Source organism: Amphiura filiformis, chromosome 1, assembly GCF_039555335.1.
Source record: "Amphiura filiformis chromosome 1, Afil_fr2py, whole genome shotgun sequence".
Taxonomy (NCBI): domain Eukaryota; kingdom Metazoa; phylum Echinodermata; class Ophiuroidea; order Amphilepidida; family Amphiuridae; genus Amphiura; species Amphiura filiformis.
Window position 1 is genome coordinate 50591703 of NC_092628.1, and position 27579 is coordinate 50619281.

General features: G+C 34.3%; 1 protein-coding gene across 2 annotated transcripts in view; it reads right to left on the minus strand.

Moving 5' to 3' along the window:
* LOC140148473 (uncharacterized) overlaps positions 1 to 27579 on the minus strand; it is a 105990-nt gene that overhangs the window by 17100 nt on the left and 61311 nt on the right. Inside the window, exon 2 of one of the 2 annotated variants that reach the window (XM_072170461.1) lies at positions 24937 to 25117. In XM_072170461.1, the coding sequence (XP_072026562.1) occupies positions 24937 to 25092 (156 nt within the window). In that variant the 5' untranslated portion in view covers positions 25093 to 25117. The remainder of the gene's footprint in view (positions 1 to 24936; positions 25118 to 27579) is intronic. The other variant, XM_072170453.1, reaches the window with a different exon arrangement.

Here is a 27579-nt window from a genome sequence, read left to right on the forward strand (position 1 = left end):
GTGCTCTCACCATTGACGCGTGACCTCTACAAATGATGTATGTTGGAAGAATGGGCACTTGCCTAGTTAACATCACTGTGTGAAAAATAACCAGCCAATATTTAACTTATTCTCCAAACTTCTAGCAAATATATTTCTCTATTAAACATGACCTAAAATTACAGCTAGGTTAGATGTTCAGAAATAGTCGCACTTTTGTAAAATATGAGTGAGGGCAAGGCATAGCTAGCCAACTCCCCGTGTTAATTGAATGGAGATTTGACCGAAAATATTGGTATCGGACCGCTCACTTCTGAAGGATGCCACAAAAAAACAGTACAAGCTACATTTAAACTATTCTCTGGCAATCATCATGATGAGTTTCTTATATATGCCGAAATTGGGTACTGTAGGTGATTGACAAAGGGTCGCACTTTTGTGTTTTAGGAAGGATATGTAAACGACAGATAACAACAAAAATATGAAGAAATTATTTCCAAACCGTGTTAAGTCAACAATCATTATGTTGCTCATTTTCAAGAATGCTGGTTAACAAAAAGCAGGCCATTGTCTCATTTCGTGAACAAAGGTCCACTACCATTGTTTCCTTGCGTTTCCTTTATAATCGGTTACCCAACTGAAGCTGTATTATAGCAGCTCATTGCTATATCGCACATATAAAACAGACACATGTGCACAGCCAGAGAAGATCCGATTTAATCAGTTGAGCTGTTTCAATGAGTGTTATCTTGGTTTAATAGCTTTTAATGGGGTTTAAGTCCTGCAAAGGTCGAGGTGAAGACATGACTGCATCATGAGTCACTTTTACATTATGAATCAAGACACATGGTAGCCTGTATTGATTATCACATCCAACTTGGACTGGATTTTGATATCAAATTAAATCTGTTAGTCGGTACAATATTTACTCGTCCTTTGTCAACAGTGACGACCTCGCTGGCAGAATTCATTCACGTCGAATCACGAGATGAGTAGACGTCAAAATAAATACACGTCATTTCTGGTTACATATAAGTGAACAACATTTGCTTTTCTGAAGTACTTTGAAATTAAGACGTATGGACGTATAACCTACAAAAATAATTGGTAGCATTATTAGATGACGTATGGGATCTGACGTCGTTAAAGATGAACAGCGAACTTCAATTTCAACCACTTCACTCGCAATGTTATCGTTTATATTTAATTGCTTGAATATAATTAACAGTAGCCAATATAGAAGATAATATTTTTCCCTTTTCGTTTTGGCAAAGCAAACAATGAAATTCGAAGGGCTGAGAGTGTTGAAATTCTCAATCAACTTTGACATAATGTAAAAGTAAAATTACATGAATGTGCGGGATATTAAACATAAAGGGAAACACGACTTGATACTGTATGGTCACAGAAACAAGGATGGATACCTAACATTGAAAACGATACTCAAACTCAACTGTATTAACCAAAAAGGTTTACTCTAGTGTTACCTCGAGTAAAGTAATGTAGCTGTCACAATTATAATTGGTTTTTGTATAAACCCAATTACATTTCCTTCAATATCGGCAGAAAGTAATAACATTTGTCATCTTAACTAGCTCACCCATAATGATGAATATTACTGTCAAATGAGAATTAATATAATTTATCGTAATGATTAATCTTCATTAATTCGATACTCGACAATGGTATTTGGAGATCAGAGGTGCATTAACATTTATACTTAAAGGTCCACAATCGTTGGCCTGGTCAACTGGTAGGTGACCTATATCCTTGTATACTTGTCTGGACTTAGGTGGTGTCTGGACTGACATGCCCTGGGCCACATAACCTATGTAGCTCATTATTCGAGATGTGGTGGTAGACCTTTAAGTTCACGACTTCACGATATTTTTTCACCAACAGTTACTACCTACGGTCTTCATTAAGGTTGATCTGACGTCTATAAAAATATTTTGCTCTCGTTTTTAAATTTACTGCACATTTGGACATGACCTTAACTCCATATGCATGTTATCTATGTTCCCTTCGATCAGAACAGAGGTTCAATTTTGATAGGTACGTTCATGAACATCTGACTTGCCATCATTTTCCCCGATAACATTTGTTTAGTATGAATGGGGTGGAACGAGGGTTCTTGACAACAAAATAAGTACATTCACCTAGGTTTCATTATCATTGAAGTATAGGACTTTTTATTTTTTCGGAGAAGAGCAGATAGGGTACCTACTTGATTATATTTCTACATGTTCATACTACATACTCTGACAATTTTAGAAAATTCGCACGGGTCAGTTTTTTTGAAAATCATATTTTTGTTCCTAAAATGGGGTTATAGCGCCCTCAACGGGAACTCTCTCCATAGGGCTACATGTAAAGACCGGTTATAGACAAATGGCCCTAAAATAAAACGGACTCGTTTTCCTTTTTCCTCATATTTTGCATATGATGTAGATTTAACATCTGGAATGTAATGCAAGTGGTGTCGTTGCTGCTCTTCTAAATTCATTTATAAAATGTCCGCCCCAGACCAAGGTGTAAACCCCGTCTTTTCATTTTTGTGACACGCCTTTCATTGAAGATATGATGTTCGAAACTCCTGATCCTGTTTCGACATACATACTAAATGCTCTGAGCTGTCTTCTTTGGTATTGATCGATCTAAGTTTATTATATCTATAGTCTTTCTTTTTCAGTGATACCAACATTAGTACTTACACATATTGTATTATTATAACGTCACACTATTTTGTAATCAGGTCATAATACAAATGCGCCCTTGTGAATTTGGGCAATCATAAATACACATAAAATATTGTTAAACAAACAAAAATGTATGTTAAACATGAGACATTTACCGGAATTCATTTCGTTCTGTAACAATCGTTTTAACAATTCATCATTAAGAAAAAAACGATTTGCCAACTCATGAATATCGCATTTATCCAGTTTAGTGGTACTACTGGTACCTGTTAATTCAATTGGTTGATTATCTCAAACGAGCACAAAGGATGGTCCACTAATTAGTTTAAGTAATTTGGTGTGCTGTCTGAGCGTTGTAGTGCACCGGGTGGACAAATTCATGGAGAATTTTTTACCTAAATATGTTTAAATAACAGAAAGACGTACAAAAATACAAAGTACAAGCTATAACTGATGGAAAGTATTTTTAACAAAACACAAACACCCACATTGCTGAAACTGATGAAATGTACTGCATGTGACGTTTTGGGGGAAAGGGCATTAAACGAAGTCAAATCTTTTATTTATAAGTGGATCAAACCCTCTCCTGTCATTTGTGTGACATACCTACCATTGAAGATAGGATGTTTCAGAATCCTGTGTCGACATTACATACTAAAGGCCACGAGCTGTCATCTTTGGTATCAATCTAAGTTTGATATAGTTATAGTCTTTCTGTAGAGATATTGTAGAAATCTTGTAATATTTCTGAATTCTATGAGCATGCTTTTAAAATGATGCAACAACATGCAGGCCGTGTTACTAGTGATGTCATCACGGAGTCAAAACTCTATAGTAAGAAAAGCATGCTCATATTGATGCCTCCCTCGCAAAGCTATTCTGAGACGATTTCGTCAGTTATAATCAAATTTTATACATCCGATCGACTAATAATGGGAATGATGAAAGGGGATATAAAGAGTTTATTTTCCCCTTTTGTCTTGTCTGTTTTTATACCTTCAGGTTAAATTTGTGTTTACTGACTTCAATTCATTCATAAAAAAGAATTAAGTTCATTCATAAACCTATGACGTATACTTCATTCATAAAAGCGCCGAGTGTATGGCGTAAATAATGTGGAATAAACGTAAGAATCTCGTCATTGACTTTGGGACGTTATTTTACGAAGTAAGACAGCAATGCTTGATGAATGTTGGTATGTCTTCTGACGACTTTTCTAAAGCCTTCATTGGCTGCCTGTCTATTGCAAATTATTCTCAAACCTTTGCACACGTATTATATGGAATTATCAACCGTCTATTTGCAAATTTCGGAAACTTTAATCCCCAGTGCCCTGCGTTCATTATTTAAACATTTTAAACGTCATAGCGTCATTGTGGAATGATCTGTCACATTAGATTCGCCACACACTATTCATTATAACGCTCTCACACCATAGCAAATTAATATATGGTTAGGAAGATTTGCCGTAGTAGTATTAACAGTAATAGCAAAAGGTAAAGAGGTACGAGAGCAACCAAGAACTGGAAAAAATTGTCAATGTATACTCTATTTGTATATACTTCTCCAAAGTCAGTCTCAGTTTCAGCATGGAAATAGTAGATGAGAAGGAGCCACAACTAACCATCATCAAAGTTCCAAACACATTGCCGACAACTTCAACCGCTATTGTTAAATCATAATCCTCGGGATTATATCCCAACACGATGGTCATCGGTGACGTAACATTTCTATGACATGACATTTTCAATTCTAAGGCTGCAGTCCGAGTGACCATTGCTTATGGACTAAATGCGGCCTTGTGAGCAGGAAAGGGCGGGAAATATGGATGCATTATGGGACAGATGGGATAACATAGCCAAAAATAATGCCTTGTGGGAAAGATGTATTACCAAAATCGGAAGTAGAAAGTCATATATTTGAAACATTTAGGGGCAAATTTACCTATGTGGGAGGTCTTGGGATCATATGAAGGCAATTTGATAGAATTGATTTTCCGTTTGTCTTATGATAGAATATGTTCCCATTTTTCGGAAACAACCGGAACAACTTGTTTTATACCTTTACATTTTAATCAAACTTGGGGTCAGTGAAAATACGATTATCGTTACAAAATGTAAAGTGCCTTTAGTCGAAAATACGACGTATTTTGATTAAATTTCCCAATATTTGTATTGTTTTGACTTCTCTGCATCTGAAAATGCAGAAACTTGTTGCAAATGTTTATAGAATCCAGTCTAAATGAACGTTAAAAGTGCGCTGTATCAACCAAGGTCACAACATCCGGTTCAAAATGTGCTTGTTCGCAAAGATCAATCGCTATGAATTTCCAGTTCTGCTACCAAATCACGCTGATGGCGGCAATATGAGCGTCCTCAAAAGGGAATTTGTTGAGTCCTCTTCTTACTATTTCCATGGTTTCAGTTTACAGTCAACTTGTACTAGTAAGAGGACTTTTTAAATCGCGAAGAATAAACAACGGTACTAACAAGATACCCCCTTCACTTTAATCTCTCGATTGTTGACCCTATGTAATTAAAACGATAAGAACCATTAGGTGTTGAAGTCATTATCAGGGAAAACATACAGCCAATGTGCCATCATTAAATGATAGTCGACAAACAGGTATCAAGGACAAATGGGAGGTTCCGACATAATTTAAATGCCATTAACCTGTCCATTGACGTGGATGATAGCCACATCTAACACGCTTAACAGCAAAACATAACACTGTTTAATGTAGTCTAATGTCTTATACCGTCATTACTATGATGGATCACTTTATTATATGTACCTGTGACCGGTCTTTGACCTATCAAAACATAATATCGCAAATCTGCAATGTATTTAGTATTGAGAATTTGTATGATTATGGCTTGTTGAGCTCTGCTCCTTCAACACACTGGTACCTTTTTCGGTTTTACATGTGTCTCTTTTTCCACATTAAGTAGTCATAATTGACGGTCATGTCAAATCATCCCTAAGTCAACGAGGTTAAGGACTGTCCTCTCATTGTTAATTGTTGGTTATACATAGCTAGACAAAATACATTGCTTTGTATAAACCCACCACTTGAACAGGATTTAGCCAAAGCAAACAAAGACTAGAGCTATATATTTTTAAATATATAGCTCTAGTCTTAAAAGGATTCTGTAGAAATAGGTAGAAGTTTATTATCCTCTTCAGCGATAGGATTATTGATTGGTGTAAACGGTGTTTGACTGGCGCTATCAAATGAGATACATGTCGCACCAAATTGAGGTACCTATGAATACAACTTTCACGTACATTTTATACTGTAACTCAGAATACAATTTGCCGACTTTACGGCTCATTCGTAGTGTACGGCCACAAATAGGACCTTGTCCTTGAAGGGCTCTGTAACTTATTTCACCAAATTGCATTCCGAATACGTGGAATGTCCTGATACCAAATAATTTTTAGAAATTCGCAATATAATACAAATTTTATGCCATGTAATAGTCCTTGAAGTACACTAGGACTTTATAAATCTAATACTGTGTACTTAAAGCGTATGCAGTTGGATGAAAAGCCGACCATCATATGAAATTTTGACCTTTCCTTTTGAAGATACACATGGAATTTCCCAAAAACCTAAAGGGACTTGCTGAAAAGCTTAATTTAGTTTTAGGCATTTAACTGGTATTTAACTGGCACTCCGCGCCGCTTAAGAGATCGGGTATAAGAGATGAATAAAAAAAGAACTGTTTTTCTTTATCAATATCAAATTATCATCATTTGGTTCAGAGAGCGATGAAAAATTAATAGTAATGTTATAAAGTGAGAACAACAAGTTAACCAGCTGATTTAACTCCAAAGAGTTGATTGCCATGTTGATTGCATTGATTGAAACATACAAGTTTCTCTGGATAGAAGAAATGTCATTACTTCGTGATCTGGGCTAAAAGACGAAGTTGAACTTAATGCGGGACTTAATGTAGTTTGCAAATTTCTCACCTGTCGCATGTATTTGGAACATTGATACCTTGACATGGCAATGTGTGATACCGCAGGCATGCAAAGAACCAAGAGAAAACAGATGTTTTTAGATCGGCCGAAGATGTCATTTGAACGGTTGCTTTGAAATCAACCATTTTCATAAACTCTTATTTCATTTCCTGCATCAAAATGTTATCTGTATCAAATACTTTTTGGTCAATTCTACAGTGGTGCTAGAATCTCAATAATTCATGGCTATAAGTTGGTTAAGTCGGCTGAGTAAGCTCCAAAGCAAATCTGACACATTATTTGAAGAGCTGCATCAGATGTACTTGAAGACCTGAGCGCAAGAATACCGTAAGTCCACTTGGCCCCTCAACATGTATATACTAAAGTTGCGTATAGTTTCGTATAGTTTGGTAATGTTTTATACATGTTCAGGGGCCAAAACAAATCTTTCACAACCTTTCATGATGTTTTCACCCTGGAAAATGTATTAAACATTATAAAACCCTATGAAACTATACGTAACTTTAGTGTATACATGTTGAGTGGCCAAGTGGACTAACGGTTCTTGCGCTCATGTCTTCACTTTAAGAAGACTTTCATCATCACTGTGCTCACCCATTAGCTGCCTTGATTTTAATTTGTTGTATATTAGCTGTTGAAAAATGTTTTTGTTATATGTGACGTGTCATGTCAAAAGGAGACACTTTTGGGCAGGTTATCAATTTTGAGGTTTTTACCTATCTTAAATAAAGAGATATTTTGCTCCACAACGCCGTTTTCCCCAATGAAATCGGACATTCCTAAGCGAAGATATTGAGTTCGTAAGTTATGGTATTATAAAATTGGAAATTGAAATATCAGCCTTTAAAAATATTATTGACAATGGTGAGAGTAGGAATTAACTTGAAAAATGTCTCAAAAAATACAAGATGCCAGTTATATTCCGGTCTGAAACTATTGGCCAATATTTTTAACATTAATAACATCACAAATTCGCAAGAAACCCAAATTGTGAAAAAATCACCCCGGGTAGATTTTTGGCTATTTCTCCATTTACGATCCTGCCCAAAAGTGTCTCCTTTTGACATGACGCGTCACATATGTGTAAATAATCAGCATTCTATACAGGGTGTCCCATACAAAATTACTGGGTAAATGAATTTGGATATAATTCGAGAAATAACCATGAGAATCCAAATATTTGAAAAGCGGCGTGTAGTCCATCTTATTATGCCAATTTTACTTGAATTGATTGATGATTGCGAAGAAATGGGCGATTACATAATGCATGCGTCAATTCACTTCATTCCAAGCATGTCAAGTTTGTAAGAAAGATCATTCAACACAATGAGCACCAGTGGTTAACCATCAAAGGGCTTTACATTTGTTCTAGAGCGTATTTGTTCGGTTCTTTTTAAACAATCCGTTTCTTTCAAAATATTAAATTAGGTTTCTTAAATTAGGTTTTCTTCAAAATTGAAAGACTGCATGATATTGAAAATGAAAGCTTGCAGGTAAGATGATGCTTGGTACTTGTAAATATCTTTTGGTTAATGTTGCTTAATTATAATTATAATAATTGTGTGTAGAGAATTATTACATAATTCCAGCTGACTAAAAAAATCCCACACACATTAATGCTTTTTAATATTTCCAAGAAATTGTAATGCAAAGTTTTAATCTTTTAAAACTTCAACGTAATGCTGCATGGTATCAGAAATCACACGTAAAGCTGTAACCAATTGATTATTGTCATTCTTGGCTGAAATGTTCTTTGGAAATTTAAAATAGAACATATCTGCACAACATAAAGAATTAAAGCTGAGAAACTGCCAATTGCAGAAATCAAAGTTTTCTCGGACAAACTGTTGTTCATCTTCAGTGAAATCATGAATAACATAACACCGTCGGATTATAAAATAGACAATGAGGACTAAATTTGATGAGATAAACAAACTTTAGGAAGGAGTGAGCGACTATGATGAAAAGCGCTTCTTGATCAAACTTGTGCATTGATGCGCGAATTATGCAATCGTTAATTTCTTCGCAACCAGTAAATCGAATCAAATCAAATTTGCGTATATGATGCACAAGAAGCGAACTACGAGTTACATTTTTAATTTTTGATTCCGATGTCATTTTTCGATTTACGTTCAAATTCATCCACCCGGTAATGTTTTTTCTGGGACACCCTGTATATGGTAATTCAAAGGGGAATCTTGTATTATGTCTCAATTTAGCTAATGCATGTGTAAGCCCTTTGGCATCTGAGCTCTTCGGTTCTGGATAAAGAAAATGTCATTAGATTCTTGATCTGGGTAACGTATTTGCTAAATTCTTTGTTAGAGTGGCTTTAACATCGTCTAATCTACATGTCTGATACTGGAGGCTTCAATAAATATATATTGGCTGTTTTAGCGACCTTCACTTTCAATAATAGCATCATACATGTTTTGGCACTGTTGTTTCTATTGTGTTCCATGGCATAAATGTTGCTTTATCTTTATTGGATGATCCCATTGTGATGGTCAGAAACCCAGTTGGTTGCAAAAAATAGCATTTGTGTCCCATTGCTCTTCACGTGAATGTACAGGGTGTCCAAGAATGATGCAGGATTTCCAGAGCCGTATTGTCTCCCAATTTGAAAAAGTGTGAATCGAATTATATTAATTTAATTATTATTAATTTAAAACTACTGAAAAGCTGAAAGTACGTAAAAGTTGGTGTAAAAAGAAAATTACCAATAGAAATGATATTTATAGTGTTAAAAATGTGAACATAATGGGTCATACACTAGTCATTTTGGGATACCCTCCATGCGATCTGCGTCAATTGTTTTGCACTTTTGTTTAATGATTTAATACAACCATCCTTATTAACACTATTTCATCAACGCCTTGGAATGAATAGTCAGTCAGTGAAGTTGTCTCGTGTAAATCGTAATGGGGAGTAATGACATTTTTCCTTATGGTTATGCAGGATTTAACATAATTATAACTTGGAGACTTAAAGCCATATTATAACATTTGCTGAGGAGAACGCCCTCAAAAAAAATTTAAATTCTGGTTTTTACACGATTGTAATGTTCTTTAGTTAATAAAGATATTCTGCAAAAATCAAGACTCTAGGTGCTGTAGTTTTGTCAAAATCCGAGATTTTGAATAAAACGATGGAACCGGCGTTTTATTATTACGATGGAAATATTAGTCGAACACGTATGCACAGTACGTACACGGTGTGCGGAACACACATACACACACACCCCAAGGATCGTACCGAATTACAACCGCGGGAGTAACATGCATGGGCGCTAGTAGTAAATTCCAATTTTCTATGCTTTACCTCACTTGTTCGGCTCAAAATTAAAAGGGGACATATCTGACAGTAAAAGATTTTATTTTATGGAAAATAAATACTAATCTATTTTTACAGAAATGTTATAATATGGCTTTAACGTATTTTTATGTTTGGCGTTTTGCAAACCGATACCTAGTCTCAGTCATGTCTGCGATAACTTAGGGATTAACAGATTAAGTAAGATTGTAATAAGTAGGCTCTATGCTGTATGTTGTAATGCGCGTGGCGTGCTTATAAACAAGATATTGGTAACATTATACTTTGCATTTTGAGTACAAGATTTATTTACATCGGGAAGCTTATAAAGATCAAGGTAAATGATTTGACTTGAAGACTTACGCTTTTTAAGGTTTTTCGTTTCACAGACTGATACCTAGTGGTCTCGGTCATGTCTCCGATAACCTATGAATTAAAGCCATATTGTACGATTAATTTGATAAAACCTGATTTTTTGACATATTTGTATAAATATTTGCACATGTCCCAGCTTTGACTTAAATGGAATCAGCCAAATTCGTTGTGTTGTCAGGTCAACAGAGCAATAATTGTGATATGATGTAATGCTTATTATTCAGGCATTAGGTCCTTCCGTAGAAAATAGCCAGTGAGCTATCCTACACTTGTTAACTTTGCCTAAAATAGACATATTTATATTTATATAGACTAATTAATATTATTTCATCATTTTGAGTAAAGAATGACAAACATTTCTTTGAATTGTTACCATCAATGACATATAGACTTGGTTTTATGTGGTTCTGTTAACATTCCCCGGCTTATTTAAAAACCATCATTCATCAGGTTCAAATCCTGGATGGTCAGTGAAATTTTTTCTTTTTCACTGGCTGTCATTTATGTATGTGGAGACTTGTATTAAAAACATCATTCATCTCATTTCCGAAATAACATTGGCCCATGTTCCTTACCCTTTAACTGCGATTACCAAGATGACTTGCGTCATTGTTCAATGGTTTAATTTTTATTCATAACCTCATTAATATACGCAGCAAGTGCGATCCAATCACAGATAATAACTTTTAAATACGCGGACGCAAATGCATAACATTGAAAAAGTATAATGACCGCGTCTCGTGACGTAGCTAAAAGTACGCTATACAATGACCGCGTAACGTGACGTGTTACGCGTTCGAACAATTTACGCGGACGCTGGCCGCCGTATTTGGACATCGCATGATTGTGTGCTAGTGTGATTGGTCGCAAGCGGTATTTACTTAATGGGCTATTCGATTTTTTACAGGGAAAACGACAGATAAAGTTAAAATTGTGTTCTGTTTTCAAATTAAAAGAAGAAAATTTGACGTAAATTGAATTTATAAAAGTGAAAAGTGACGGTTGTGAATGAGGTTAATGGCTTTGCATCAGTTATTTTCGGACCTCGGAATATCCCTCGGTTCCAAATCACAATGTTTAGATATTTCACAATACCCTCAAAACAACTGATGCGCAGTCATTAACCTCTAATTGATCACTCTATTCAGAACAGAAAGGTCTTTACGCTTGTTCGAGTGGTGTGGTTTTTACTACGATTTTGGTCATTCCAATTTTGACGATCATTTTGCTTTTATTCGAGCAATTGCTTGGAAACTTACTCATTTAGATTTTTCACAAACCGATATCTAGACTAAGTAGTCTCGACCATGTCTGCGATAACCTATGGATTAAGCAAGATTGCATTATGTTGTGATGCGTTTTGATAGCATCAGACTTTGCTTTTTAAATAATTTACAACCGGGAACTTGCCAAGCTGAAAGTGAACATTTTGACTTATTTGTATAAATGTTTGCACATGTCCCAGCTTTAACTTAAATGGAATCAGCCAAATTCGTTGTGTTTTCAGGTCACCAGAGCAACAATTGTGATATGATGTAATACATATTATTCGGGCATTTGGTCCCTCCGTAGTTATGACAGTTATTACTAATTAATGTTATTTCATCATTTTGAGTAAAGAATAACAAACATTTCTTTGAATTGTTACCATCAATGACATACAGACTTGGTTTTATGTGGTTCTGTTAACATTCCCCGGTCTATTTAAAACCATCATTCATCAGGTTCAAATCCTGGATGGTCAGTGAAATTTCTTTACTGGCTGTTATTTATGTATGTGAAGACTTGTGTTACAAACTTTCCCACATCATAACTTGGAGACTTTTTTATGTTCGGCGTTTTGCAAACCGATACCTAGTCTCAGTCATGTCTGCGATAACTTAGGGATTAACAGATTAAGTAAGATTGTAATAAGTAGGCTCTTTGCTGTATGTTGTAATGCATGTGGCGTGCTTATAAACAACATATTGGTAACATTATACTTTGCATTTTGAGTACAAGATTTATTTACATCAGGAAGCTTATAAAGATGAAGGTAAATGATTTGACTTGAAGACTTACGCTTTTTAAGGTTTTTCGTTTCACAGACTGATAACTAGTGGTCTCGGTCATGTCTGCGATAAACTATGAATTAAAGCCATATTGTACGATTAATTTGATAAAACTTGATTTTTGGGCATATTTGTATATATGTTTACACATGCTTTAACTTAAATGGAATCATCCAAATTCGTTGTGTTGTCAGGTCACCAGAACAATAATTGTGATATGATGTAATGCTTATTATTCAGGCATTAGGTCCCTCCTTAGAAAATAGCCAGTGAGCTATCTTACACTTGTTAATTTTGACTAAAATAGACATAATTCACATAAACCTTTCCTGACAGTTATTACTAATTATAATATTTCATCATTTTGAGTAAAGAATAACAAACATTTCTTTGAATTGTTACCATCAATGACATACAGACTTGGTTTTATGTGTTCTGTCAACATTCCCCGGCTTATTTAAAACCATCATTCATCAGGTTCAAATCCTGGATGATCAGTGAAATTTTTTCACTGGCTGTCATTTATGTATGTGGAGACTTGTGTTCAAAACCTTTCTCACATCATTCATCTCATTTCCGAGACAACATTGGCCCATGTTCCTTACCCTTTAACTGCGAATACCAAGATGACTTGCGTAATTGTCCTATGGTTTAATTTTATTGATCACTCTGTTCAGAACAGAAAGGTCTTTACACTTGTTCGAGTGGTGTGGTTTTTTACTACGATTTTGGTCATTCCAATTTGAATTTTGACGATCATTTTGCTTTTATTTTGGAAACTTAAGCATTTAGATTTTTCGCACACCGATATCTAGACTAAGTAGTCTCGATCATGTCTGCGATAACCTATGGATTAAAGCAAGATTTCATTATGTTGTGATGCGTTTTGATAGCATCAGACTCCCGGGATCAGACTTTGCTTTTTAAATACAATAATTTACAACCGGGAACTTACAAAGCTTAAAGTGAACATTTTGACTTGTCAGTATCAATAACACACAGTGGTTCTATTCAGGTGGTTCTTTTTAACTTCCCCGGCCCATTTTAAAGCATAATTGATCTTATTTCCGAATTAACATTAGCCCATGTTGCCTGGCCTTTAATTGCGAATGCCAAGATACCTTGAGTCATTGTCCTAAGGTTCCGCGACCAATATCACGTATTGTGTTATGTCAGGTGTTGACTATAACAACGCGTTGTGTGGAAATTGAAGCCCAGTGGCATTCTGCTTAACACCTGCCGTGTCAACTTAAACGGTGCTACATGTACCAAACTTATGGTGATATAATGGATATTTAGCTTTTATATTCAACGTCTTCCGAACCGATTTTCAGAAGTCGAGAAACAGTTTAATATAGATCAACGTCAAAGCTATAAAACTGCATCAATAAAGTGTGAACGATGTATGGACTACCAGTTCATGTTCAAGATCATTTGATATCTAAGAAATGTCTCAACGAAATGGTTTAGTAATAGCATCAAGTTTAACAACTTGTAAAAGATATTGAATGGGAACATCATGTCAAAAATGTTATCAAAATGTGACTGCTTCAAACACTGTGCTGCGAAGATATCGTAGTCATAGCGTGAAATGATTGTATGTTCGTAATGGACAATACCAACAGCTATCATACTAATATCCCGACTAATATTCAAATATATAATATATTTTAACAATTTGTAATAGATTTTCCATTATTTATCAAATTATTAAACCTTTCTGCCTTTTTGTGGTCATTTTTATTCAATAAATTGTATATTTGTGTGCAAATTGAGGTCTTAAATCAGAGCTGAAGAGTACAGGTATTAGCTATTTGTTATAATTTGGACATATTTGTCTTTATTTTAGATATACAGGGGTGAATACAACTGGTACCTTAATGCTTTGGCTTACTGTATTTCCATGGGCTGTAAGAGTATGAATCTAGAGATAGATGGACCTTTGTGATATTGTATGGTATTAACAAGCAAACATAATAGCCAACATTAATACATTGGATGAATTGAAAGTCAATCACAAGATATTTCTGTGGCCTATTACCGTTTGCAATTAGTAGTCATGAAATGAATGTCTTGATATAGAGAATAGAAAAACTCGATGTGGCTTAGAGCGATTTTGGGTAACTTGATCAATGCATTCTTTTCATCATTGTTAGCAATTTCTTGCATTCATCCGTCTTGAAACCTCCCTTTATTTTAAAATGACCTAAACTTGTTTACATTTAAGTTGCGCGTCCTGCGATCGGTCGCCACATTATATAATTATCATTTATACTTATATTTTATAGTACAGCGTGTCCCAAAAGTAACTTAACATTGTGAATTGGCCATATCTCAAATATTTCCTACTTCATATCAAAATGGAGAACATATTCATATAGATTGATCTTTTAGAATTATTCTGATACCAAAAACAGCATTATTGATGACCTTTTGACCTTACTGTGCGACTGTACATGTGTGTATCAAACCCACAAAAGCAAGCTCGTGTGTTCTTTGTTCAAGAACATGGATGATGTGCTTCCCTGAACAATAGAGTTGGTTCACTCACTGCGCGTGCTACATTTAGGTATGAACATTCATGGATTACATGGCTTAGCGTAAGCGTGACTGCTGTTTTAGATTATAATTAGGATATATTGACAATATTAAACTTTACTTTAAAACAGTTGAAGTGAAAATGAATTTCCTATAGATCAACGGATTCAGGTCGTATGCTTCTTTGCTGAGACAAAGTCAGACAAACTCACTGAAGCAATGTTTAAGGAACAGTTTAATGTAAATTATGCACTACCCAGCCGAAATACAATCCAGCAACTAGTGCTGAAATTCCTATCAACTGGATCTGTTCATGATGCACTTCGGGCAGGACGTGGAAGAACAGGAAGATCGGCTACAAACATTGATGTCATACGAAGAGCGGTGGCGAAAAGCCCAAGGCGATCAGTACGTCGACTTTCAATGAAGAACAACATACCGCGTACAACTGTTCATCGAATCCTCAGAAAAGATCTTAAGTAGTTTCCATATAAAACAGAAAATGAAGATTACGCATTGAAAACAAACAAACAAACAAACACAGCCAAATTAAACAAACCAGATTTTAAAATGATAACACGTTATATCGTGTTCATGTCTCAAATGACGAGACTTATTTGGCGTTTATAAAAGTGGGTTTTACGGTACGGTAGATATCCATTAATTTCATGCCAAAGGGTCATGACCACATAGGCATGTTTGGTATCATAACATTTCGAAAAGAATTATCTACATACTGTGCAATTTTTGTAACAACACTATTAACCCAACGCAAGTTATGGCAAATTCACAATGTTAAGAGACTTTTGGGACACCCGGTACCTAGGTGCCTATATAAGTTCTTGACTTGAGTCGCCACTCCTCATGGGCTATTGTTCGCTCTAGCATTTAATTTTTTAAAAAGTCTCAATTTTTAGAATGACCAATGGAATGGTACCAAGATTTTCAAACGCCGTTTACTCATACTCAGAACAGCAATTTTGCGTATTCGGCACTCTGCCGTGTTCATAACGATGTGATAAGCTCAGAAGTCCCTTATCAGACATGTAAAGTAGGGAACCCCTTAGATTTTATATCTGGAAACCAGTTCGTTATTATTACCGTACAATAAGTTGGGAATCCCCTAATGTGAACTGTAAATGTATAGGAAGGATCTAGTATTACAACATGGTGATACTCGAAGGGTGATGGATAGAGATTTACTACAACACTGGAATACAAGAATAACTCGAGGCTTTTCTGTAGTTATGTGTAAAACTGTTGAGGTACTGTAATAAATGCGCTCAAAGTAAAATAAGCGACATATACTATAATTTAGTCGCTGATTATACTATTATATATTATACGCCAAATTTATTTATTTATTTATTTATTTATTCTTTCTTTAACCAGGGTAGCCCCTTCAGTAACTGGTACTGATCTCCAAGGGGGCCCTGAGTGACAATTTACAGCACAAAATATAATAAAAGAAGTTGGTAACAATTAAAAGCAATGTATGGAAGCAAAAGTTACTTAAATACAGTATTTACATTGTACATCAGGTCAAGTAATAATTACATTATACAGAATAGATAACATTGTACAAGTTTTACAATCAAATAGTGAGTAAAAGACAAAAAATTATATAAATTTGTGGAATTCAATAAATCAAATAATAAAGTCAAATCACAATTTTGAAATACAGTTTTTAAAAGTATGAACGGTCATAGAATCAAAGTTTCCACGGATGTCTTGGGGGAGTCTATTCCAAGCATAACATGATCTGTAGTGAAAAGTTCTCTTACCAGGATTTATGTTCCATTTTGGAATGACAAGAGAATTGAAAGTTTGGCTTCTAGTACCATGAGTATGAAGAGATTGCATATAAGAAAATTGAGAAAATAAATATGATGGTGCATTATGGGTAAGACACTTCAATAATCAAAAGTTGTTTCTCCCATCTTGTATGAAGTTTATCCCAGTTAAGAGAATCCATCATGTCTTTAATAGGTGTTCTTATATCCGCTGATAAAAGAATACGAGCAAGTCTATTATGATGTACTTGAAGTGAAGTTGAAAGAGAGTTTATGCAATTTGTCCAAACAGGACTACAATAGTCAAAGTGTGGCATGACAAGGGCATTGGCAAGCATTTTAAGGGTATCATTTGGGAGATAATATTTCAGTCTACGAATAATGCCAATACGTTTTGAGATATTAGAAGAGAGATGGTTTACATGTTCATACCAAGATAATAATTGATCAAATACAACACCAAGATACTTAAATGTATCAACTCTTTCAATATTATTACCATTGTATGAAACATCAATGTCATCAAATGTATTCAGCATATAACTAGTACCAAAAATCATGAGTTTTGTTTTCTTGATATTCAAGGTGAGATTATTTTCATTCAACCAAGATGCAACATTTGACAAATTTTCATTTAATTCTGCTTGAAGAGTTGCTGCATCATTAGAACTACAAATAAGAGTTGTGTCATCTGCATACATTATAGTTTTACAGTTTACAGAGTTTGGAAGTGAATTTACAAAAATGATAAATAATAAAGGCCCCAAGATTGTACCTTGTGGAATACCAATATTCACATCTTTAAAGTCAGACATAATAGAGGAAATGTTAACAGTTTGAGACCTATTACTGAGATAAGAAATAAACCACTTTAGACATGAGCCAGAAATACCACATTGCTTTAATTTGTTAATTAAAAGACTATGGTTGATGGTATCAAAAGCCTTCTTGAGATCCAGGAAAATTGCACCCGTTAATTTTCTATCATTCATGTTTTTAAGAATGTAGTCAGAGGTATCAAGAAGGGTTGTAGTGGTTGAGTGGTTACTCCTAAAACCAGATTGAGATGGGTGAAGAATACCTTGTTTAGATAAATAAGAATACAATTGGTCATGGACAGCACGTTCCAGAATCTTAGAAATTATACATAATACAGAGATAGGTCTATAGTTACTTACATCTGATTTGTCACCATCTTTATAAATAGGTGTGACTTTTGCAAGTTTCCAATCAGAAGGAAATATAGAAGTGTACAATGAAAGATTACATATATAGGCAAGAGAGTCACAAATAATTGGTGCAGAAAGTTTCAAGAGTTTCACATTGAAATTATCAAGACCAGAGGACTTCTTATTTGAAAAATTACAAATTTCGTCAAATACAAAAGAAGGAGTAATAAAACCAAAATTAAAATTACTAGATACATCATCATCATTACATTCATCATTAGTAACATTTTTACATGAATCATCATCACTATTATTTACATTGTCAAATTTTTGAGCCAGAGTAGTTCCAATTGATGTAAAGAATGAGTTGAATTCATTAGCAATATCTTTATTACATGTTGTAAACCCATCATCTGTTTGAATAGATCTGACACTTGCATTATTTCTTGGAATTAGTTTCTTTATTGTTTTCCATAATTTAGTATTATTATTTACATTTTCTTCAATGGCATCAGTACAATATTTCTTTTTAAGTATCTATTTAAGTTATTTGCTTTGTTTCTTAAAGACTTAGCCATCTTCCAGTCTTCTGGATCATTAGTTTTATGTGCCTTTGAAAAGAAGTAGTCTCTATCTTTAGTCAGTTTAATGTAATCCCCATTAATCCACTCAGGAAGATGACCTTTAATTCTTTTCTCTTTAAGTGGGGCATGTTTGTCACAAACATCATTAAATGTCTTCTTCCAAACATCCCAAGCATTATTTACATCATTATAATTCATTATATCATTCCAGTTTATGTTCTTCATGTCGTCAATAAAATCATCAGCATTAAATTTTTTGAATGAACGAGTTTTAATTGTTTTTGGAGGCAGTTTAATTTGTTTATTTTTACGTTCCGCATTTAAGTTCCGCATTTTACCAGAAAACGTGATAACGGCATTTGTATTATGCTGAGGTCTGGTTCATAAGAATCTATAGTTCGGGCAAGAGTAGTAGATTGGATTAGTAGTCTGATAAAAAGCAAAGTAGTGAATGGTGAAAATAACGTCATTTCTGTGTCCAAATTGTCAAAAAGGATCTGCATCTGAATGTGTGACCCCTCAGCACAACTGAGCCCTGAAGTCGCCAATCATCATTTTTGAGATATTCAACCAAAATATGCTGCTTGAAATTAGCTTTAAAATGATGTATATCATGTCTATAGTACTTGACATTTAAGTAGTGAAAAATCAATAAAACAGTCAATAAATCCTTTGTTTCCTATTGTTTATTGTTAAGTTCGATGGAGCATATCTCAATAGTGGCACTGGCGACATCCGGTGTCAGTTGTGGAGGATGGTCACATATTACTTAAAGGATGACTCCGGCAATCATAACATTATGCCTTATAATATGTAAGAAAAATAATTATCAAGCACGAATCAAGTGGTTTTATTTAAAACAGACTCATATTGACCATAAAAACGAATAAAAACATTCGTCTCTCAACACGCGATATTCAAAATTCCCGGGTGCCGAAATTGTCGAGTGCAATGACGTCCCAGTAATACAATGAAGGCTGACGACAATTGAGCACAAATCACCATTACGTCATTGCACTTAGACAATTTCGGTGCGGGAATTTTGAATATCGCGTGTTGAGAGCCTGTTTTATTCGTTTTATGGTCAATATGAGTTTGTTTTAAATAAAACCATGTGATTCGTGCTTGATAATTATTTTTCTAACATATAAAGGCATAATGGTATGATTACCGGAGACTCCCTTTAATGAGAAATGAGTGAAACTGATCAGCAACATGATGTATATATGATATTTTGATGTGTACATACATGTTCATATTGCGAGTTGAAGGAATCTCATGTCGCTTGACACGTGAATGCATCAATCAATCGTTTCCTATCAACTGGATCTACTATTTTGTTACTTATTCACCTTTCTCGATCATTAACTTTCGGCGATGAATTAATTCAAAGCAATAATATTATTAACAGCAATTGATGTTCTAATGTTTTTGTTGCCTTTTGAATATTTGAAATAGTGATTAGCTACGAGCAAAATTCGGCGATTACCCATCGCGTTCCAAAAGCCGTGCATCGCAATCGCTCAGCGATCGAGTATAAATTCAGCTTACAATTTTATAATTTGCCACAAAATTTGTATTATATCGCTAATTTCAAAAAATATTTGATATCAGAAAGACATTCCTCGATTCAGAATGCAATTTGATGTGTCTGATGTGCTCTCAGATCCCACAAAAATACTATGCAAACGTTGCTATCCGATCCCTTAAGGCAATGTGACAAGGGGGGGAATTAAAATGATGGGGTCTATCAGAAAAGAGAAAAGTTGAGACAACCTTGCCACACGTCACATTTGGCACTACTAGAATCTACAAGTAGATATTTAGGACTTAATTGCAGTATGGAGGATTTAATTTCAGGATTATACGTTACAATTAAAAGTAGGCACATGTCAGCTTGTAATTTTGCTTAATGTTTTTAGCTGGCTATAAGCCATAAAAGTTGAAGGAATATAGGACATATTCACTAATACAAACCAAATTAGACAAATCCAAGAAAGTTCATTGTTTTGACAATTTAATTCTCATTATTAGTGAAGAGCTTCTGCGATAGGGTTTGAAATAAGTAATGCTTAATGCAAGAAATTCTGACGTGTAAGATGTACTTTATAGAAGTAGAAGAATTGATTAATGGTGAAGCACTTTTTAGTAAAATTTGATTTGCACAGATTATGACGGGAGCAATAGTTTAAATAATCCATAACCAACAGTGTAATTTTAAGGACATATTATACTAAAAGAAACGTATGAACTTTTTGATTTCAATGCGAAAAAATCTGCCTGTTTAATGTTAGTAATACTGCTGCTTTACACTTTGTTTGTAAGACGCTTTCAGAGGTTTTTTTTACTTTCGTTCAACAAGCCTTCATTTTTAGTTATCCAGAGAATGGGAAAAGGTGACTGAAATATGATTTCAAATATGTACACATTTTTATTTCGTTTGTGTATTACAACATATTTTAGGGGAAACCCCTTTTGTTATAGTAAACAAACTCAATTAGAGTTATTTTAATACTCTTGGAAAGTCCCTACTATTCCAGAAAGTTCTCTGTATTGCATCATGGGGAAAATCCCTTAGATTGTGAGATGGATATGATGACATAATTTCGGAAATCCTCCAGGAAGTGAATGACATAATGGTATATTAATAGAATGTATGTATAAAAGTGGAAGCTTGTGTTTGCTCCTTGCAGAATATGAAGTGAGATTGTAGACTCTCTACATGTGTGTGTTGTTCATCATTGAGCTTCAAAAGGAGGTGCATTTTAAGCAGTTTACATAGCCAATAATGTGCTATTTTAATACAGCAACGAAGGATAATTTGAGAGACTTGCTGACGTCTGGTTTATAAAACAACACATCTGTCAATAAAGTGAAGCAGTGCAAAAAGAAGACTGTTTCCTGAAGGAGTTAATGCTTATAAGAACGGCACAAGGAGTTAAGTGTTTGAAGAACTGTGCAAGGAGTTAAAGTGTTTGGATAACTGCGCAAGGAGTTTAGTGTTTGGAGAACTGCACAAGGAGTTTTGAATTTGGAGAAAGCAGCACCATTTCTGTGTGAGGATTTTATACGCAAGGATATATAAATGCAAGTGTACAAGGAACTTCGGTGATTTTCGAAGGACAGGTGAACAATAGGACATATCAGCCGCCAAGAACATTGTAAATGAACAAGATAATGATCAACAAGAAGACTGTTGGTTAAGTACTGATTATGTAAAATTGTGATAGTGTGATTTTTTTGGTATGTACATTTGTTGTCATATATTGTGCCAAATCATATTTTACTTTCAATTAAATACTTAGATTTTGTTAGCTTAATCAAACAGTGTATTTGTGTTGTGCATTCATGTGAATTTGGGTAAAAGGTGATTTTGGCCTTGAGTCAGTACGGCTCGTAACACTATTCTGAACAACCCAATGGGAATGGCCTGCGTCAGTATCATAACACAATCTTGGAGTACAAATTTGTTAATTGAACAGAGTTGTATATTGAGTGACCTAGGGTACAAAATTTAGATAAATAAATAAATAAATAAATAAATAAATAAATAAATAAATAAATAAATAAATAAATAAATAAATAAATAAATAAATAAATAAATAAATAAATAAATAAATAAATAAATAAATAAATAAATAAATAAATAAATAAGTAAAATACAAAGTAATGTCAAGTAATATCGTTATAAAAGATTAAATATTTTCAGTTTGAATAATTGCCCGGAATAATTGTTATTGATTATCATTATGTCAATTGCACGCAACGCGTACAAAGACATCCTCATATGTGAAGGAAACAGATGGCTCAGTATTATGTGATGGATCGTCAGGGGACGCAACCCGCCCACAAAAACTGAATCGCAAGGTTCACCTATAATGTATCTATTTGATTATGATGTATGATTTGTTTCTTTTATTACTATCGACCTGCAGGTGATGCATTAACATGATGAGATTTAAGCTGATTTATAGTTAGCCGCTGAGCGACGAGCGAGTGACTTTTGACCAATGAAGTCCAGTGCTTTTATTGAAACGCAACCGAAAGTGTTCTTCTCCATATAGGTCAAAAGTCAGTCGCTCAAAATTTGCTCATCAGCGGCGTATGAATTCAGCTGCATGACGTTTTTATTACGTCATCAATTATATTAGTAGGGAAGTTTACTTTGTTAAAAAAATTAATATTACTTCAATAGTTACTTTAGATTCAACAATGAAAAGAGCAGAACTTTAGCAATTTCAAAACATCTAAGCGATCCCAAGCTTTGTTAATTGCAATTTGATAGTGTACAGAATCTGATCAAAAGCCTTATGCATATCCCAAAATCTTTTTATCGCAAAAACACCAGCAATACATTTGTGTTATTGGAAAAGATTGTCCTAAGGGGTTTTGGATTGTCTAATATTTTATCCAACAATATTTTCCCATTGTTTTCAGACGTAAAGTCACTTATACATATTTTGCTTTCGAAGCGGCACTTGCCTGATACTTTGAAGAAACATGATTGTATATTTCTTGTATATGGAGTGTTCCTTGTAATCTCGAGAGGGTCTATAATACTGTGCTACCCAATATCTTTTTCCAACACAAAATTATGTCAGTTGTACAATCTTTTACACGCACAATAAGTAATACCAGTTTCTAGTGATACGCAATCTTCAATTTTGGAATGCTTAAGGGTCGGTGTTGGTGGGTAGTAACACTGGCGATGCAACCAATCTTGGCAGTAGTACAACAATGCAAATTACAGCATCCTATGTTTAGAATCACACAACAGTATCTTCCACAATTTTCTACAGAGTAGGCATTGTTAACATAGTACGCTGTTCAAATATTCCAGAGTACAGAATAACCAGCATCCAATGTTTATAAATACTCAGTGTTACTGGTATTGCATTAGAGAATTATAGAGGTATTGGTTCTATCTTCTCATATAACACGGGCGACAGCATTATTTTAAGTAAAAAACGAGGCGAAGGCCAAAAATAATGATGTCGCCCGTGTTGAGACGATAAATTCACGACAGAGGCTAAAAACAATGCCTTTATTCCCATTATTAAACATTTCAACTCAAATAAACATATTGATCATATTAAGTATACCAAATGTTAATCAAATTAAATAAATCATTTTACAAGGAATTGCCTATAGCTTAGAATCGATCAGTCATGTTATTGCTATGCGCCTCCGATTGGTTCAAATAGCATTACATATTTGCTAAGTAAACATTTTACACAACATAGCAGTTGTGTAAAATGTTTACTTAGCAAATGTGTAAATTTTTACATAACAGTTTGGTGCTTTTTACAAAATATGGATTAGGTAAAATTATACACAATGATTTTGCGATTCTATACGTACATAGTGAATGTGTAAATTCTACACAACCTGTGTATTTTTTCTGTGTGTATACCCGAAACTCATATATCGTTTATTCTTTAATGCTACAGTTCATACCTATGCAACAATATTGTGAAATTGATTGAGTAAAACTGGGGAAATGCTCCATAATGCTATCCTACCCCTTAATTTAGCAAATCAAATATCATTAATATTTAACTATATACTTGTCCTTAGCAAAAAATAATTATTAACCAATTGAAACTGATTGCTATCTGATGATGTGCTAGAGGGTCCAAACAAAATACCCAATGTGTTTAATATCGGCTATGATGTCATCTGAATGCCTACTATTCCCAGGTTGTTCCTACTAATTTTTAGAGTTATACAGTAAGAAATATGAAATTTGTTCATCTTCTTCACAGTAAGAAATAGGTAGGGATTCTGTGACAATTGACTGCTTGGGCGAAACATGCTTCGATCTTACTTATATTTAAGTACAATAGTAGTAGTTACCGGCTTCCCCAGTAAAATTCTCCGAGAGTTCCAAATCTATCCGAGAAAAAAATGTTTTTGCCGCACCCTATTCAATATGCTGCAAAGTTAACAACTTTTTGAAAATCAATCTAATTATGGTACAAAGTTACATTAAATCAATTTGATTACCTGCATACCATAATATTGACAATTTTGATATTATCATGATTATTGTTTCATTATCATTGAGGTATAGGACTTTTTATTTTTTCGGAAAAGAGCAGGTACGGCAACTACTTGATTATGTTCATACTACATTCTCTGAAAATTTTAGAAAATTCGCACGGGTCCCTTTTTTTTAATCACATTTTTGTTCCTAAAATAGGGGTTATAGCGCTCTCAACGGGCACTCTCTCCATAGGACTACATGTAAAGACCAGTTATAGACAAATGGCCATAAAATAAAACGGACTCGTTCACTGTTCCTCAAATTTTGCATATGATGTAGATTTAACATCTGGAATGTAATGAAAGTGGTGTCGTTGCTGCTCTTCAAAATTCATTTATAAAATGTCCGCCCCAGACCTGGTCGCAATGAAAAGAGTATGCTTCTTTTGTGAGTTTCTTACCCTGTTATCTAAAGATGATGGTGAAAATGACCTTTTCTTTCCACCAGGCTTCCATCCTATCCTTCCGTGTATTTGTGCGTGGCTGCTGTGTAGCTCTGATACGATAAGCAATAGAGCCCAAACCACAAGTATCGACCGTTGTGTAGCTTCCCTCATACCTAGAACAGAAAAAAGAAGAGACCTTTATGGAGAAAATAAGTGATTCAAATACGTTGCATAAGATCACTACAACAATACCAATCGGACCTTTTTAATTCTCCTTATTGAAACACAGGGTGCTGATGTTTCAAGAAAAGCGGATGTTTCAGTTTGAGAAGCAATAAGCCGAAAAGTGAATGCTTTATGCTATTCCTTGGAACCAGATCCAAAGGAAAATGTAGAACGTTTTTAAGCACATCATTATTTTGCAAGATATGAAACCTACAATAGAGCTTATTCTGAAACCAGATAGAAAGTTACACTGGTGGGCTAACATAGAGGCTATATTATACTTTGTTAAACCTATAGATATTTGATTGAAACTATTTGCATCTAACCGGCAATACATATCATAGACTGATTTCAATGTAAAGATGAATTTAAAAAAAAAATTACACTTACATTAAAGACCATGTATACATGCATTATGATATTCCACAATTATGAATCAAAAGCAAAATAATGGCAGAAGGGTTTAGTCCTACCCGGGAGTCCTACCCATGCTAGTCAACACTTTATGAGAATAAAACAGGTGTTTTTGATGTGTATATTAATTATCTGGTCCGTCATACTTCAAGTACACTATAATGCGGTTCACATAGCTGTGTTGCTGTGAGATTGATGAATTCAATTCAAAGGCATTATCACAATTTGAATGACTTATCCTTCACTTTTAAGCAATTTATAAACAATTTTAATTCTTTTACTCTTGCGCTGGGATCACTGAATGGGTCTTTAAGGGTTATGCAATTGCTTTCTCAAATACTGCAGCCTTTTATTTGGCAGGTTTTTTTTATTACTTTAAAACTATTACTTTAAGAAATCGTAGAGCAACGTTTATACAGTATATTTGTGGTACCTGAATGCACATCATCCACACCAAATTGAATTCTGAATACGAGGAATGTCCTTCTGAAATTGTATGGCAAATCATTAAAAATATCAATATTTGCCATAACATTTGCTATAACAGAAGGACATTCCTCGTATTCAGAATACATTTTGATGTATCTGATATGCTTACATGTCCCAAAAAAATAATGTGCAAACGTTGCTATCCGATCCCTTAAAAGATAAGCAAATTTGGCACATAGACCTATGTGTCTGTACAAGACGTCTTTCATACAACTCCTGAACAAGATTGTGATTCGCAATTGACTTGCATGATATTTTTTAATACAGTGATTTTAGTAATTGCGATCAGTATCTGTCAAGTTAAAGTTGTATTAAATCACAATTCCCAAGAAGATTTCATAAGTGTGTTAAATGACGGTATGAGAAATTTGAGCAGTAATAAAATGTCATCAAAGTCCAAAACTTTGAAACCGAAGGACGTATATATTATATATTATATTATTATATTCCCTTGTGCACATGCTTATTTTGTTAATTAAATTGTGTTTTGATAACGTCAGACGTATGTAATATCTACCATTAAAATACACTGAACAGGTAAATATTTACGAATGTTCAATAAAATAAATATTGCATTTTTATATTTAAAAAACACCCAAAACGTTCTAGAGATTGTATGGGAAACAAATCAGCTCCTCGATCACTTGTGTCACATTTTAATATCAAACTAAGAGACTATCAAGTAGATTAAATGAATGAATGCATGAAATAAATAAACAAATAAAAATATGAGGTGAAGGAGAGGATATAAGAGTTGACAACCTTTCGCAAGCCATTCGCTACTTGCACGGTTCCGCCATTATGCACTATGTGCGGGAGAGCCTCGAACTGGCAGCATACATGAAAGGAAGAATTATGTAACCTTACACAGAACGTTATGACTAGTTCAATTCCCATTCATGTATGCTGCCAGTTCGAGGCTCTCCCCGCACATAGTGCATAATGGCGGAACCAAAAAAGTAGCGAATATGTTTCAAGCTTTTTAAAATTTAACCCTAGTACTACAGAGGGCGTAGTAACCCTTTAAAGTTTTGTATCCGGCATAAAAACCGCCCAGAGGAGGCTTAAAGGCATTCCTACAATGCACTATGATTGGGAAATTTGATCAATATAACCTAATTTTAAAGGCAAAGTCCCCATTGCCACACACACAAAATGGTTATTTTAAAACTGCAGCTAATGAGTTAATAGTTGAGACTTATAACTTATATTTGACATTCTTACAGGAAACATTCATATTGTCCCACTGCATTTATTTTATTCATAAGTCTGAATGTTTTGAATGTTAAATAAAAGGATGAAAACACCAGATATTTGCACACAATCCCAATGCAAGGTATGGTCAACTGTGCACATGTGTACAAAAGCCAGACATACCAAGGTCAGAAACCCCATTGGGTTATGTGAATGTCTTTAAACATCCTCTGAAAACCGCCCAAACAACTTGAGTTAATCGTAGATCCATCCTTGCATGCTGTTACAAATTTGTAGAAATGATAAGTATTAAAGGAAATTACATGTTCGTAAAAC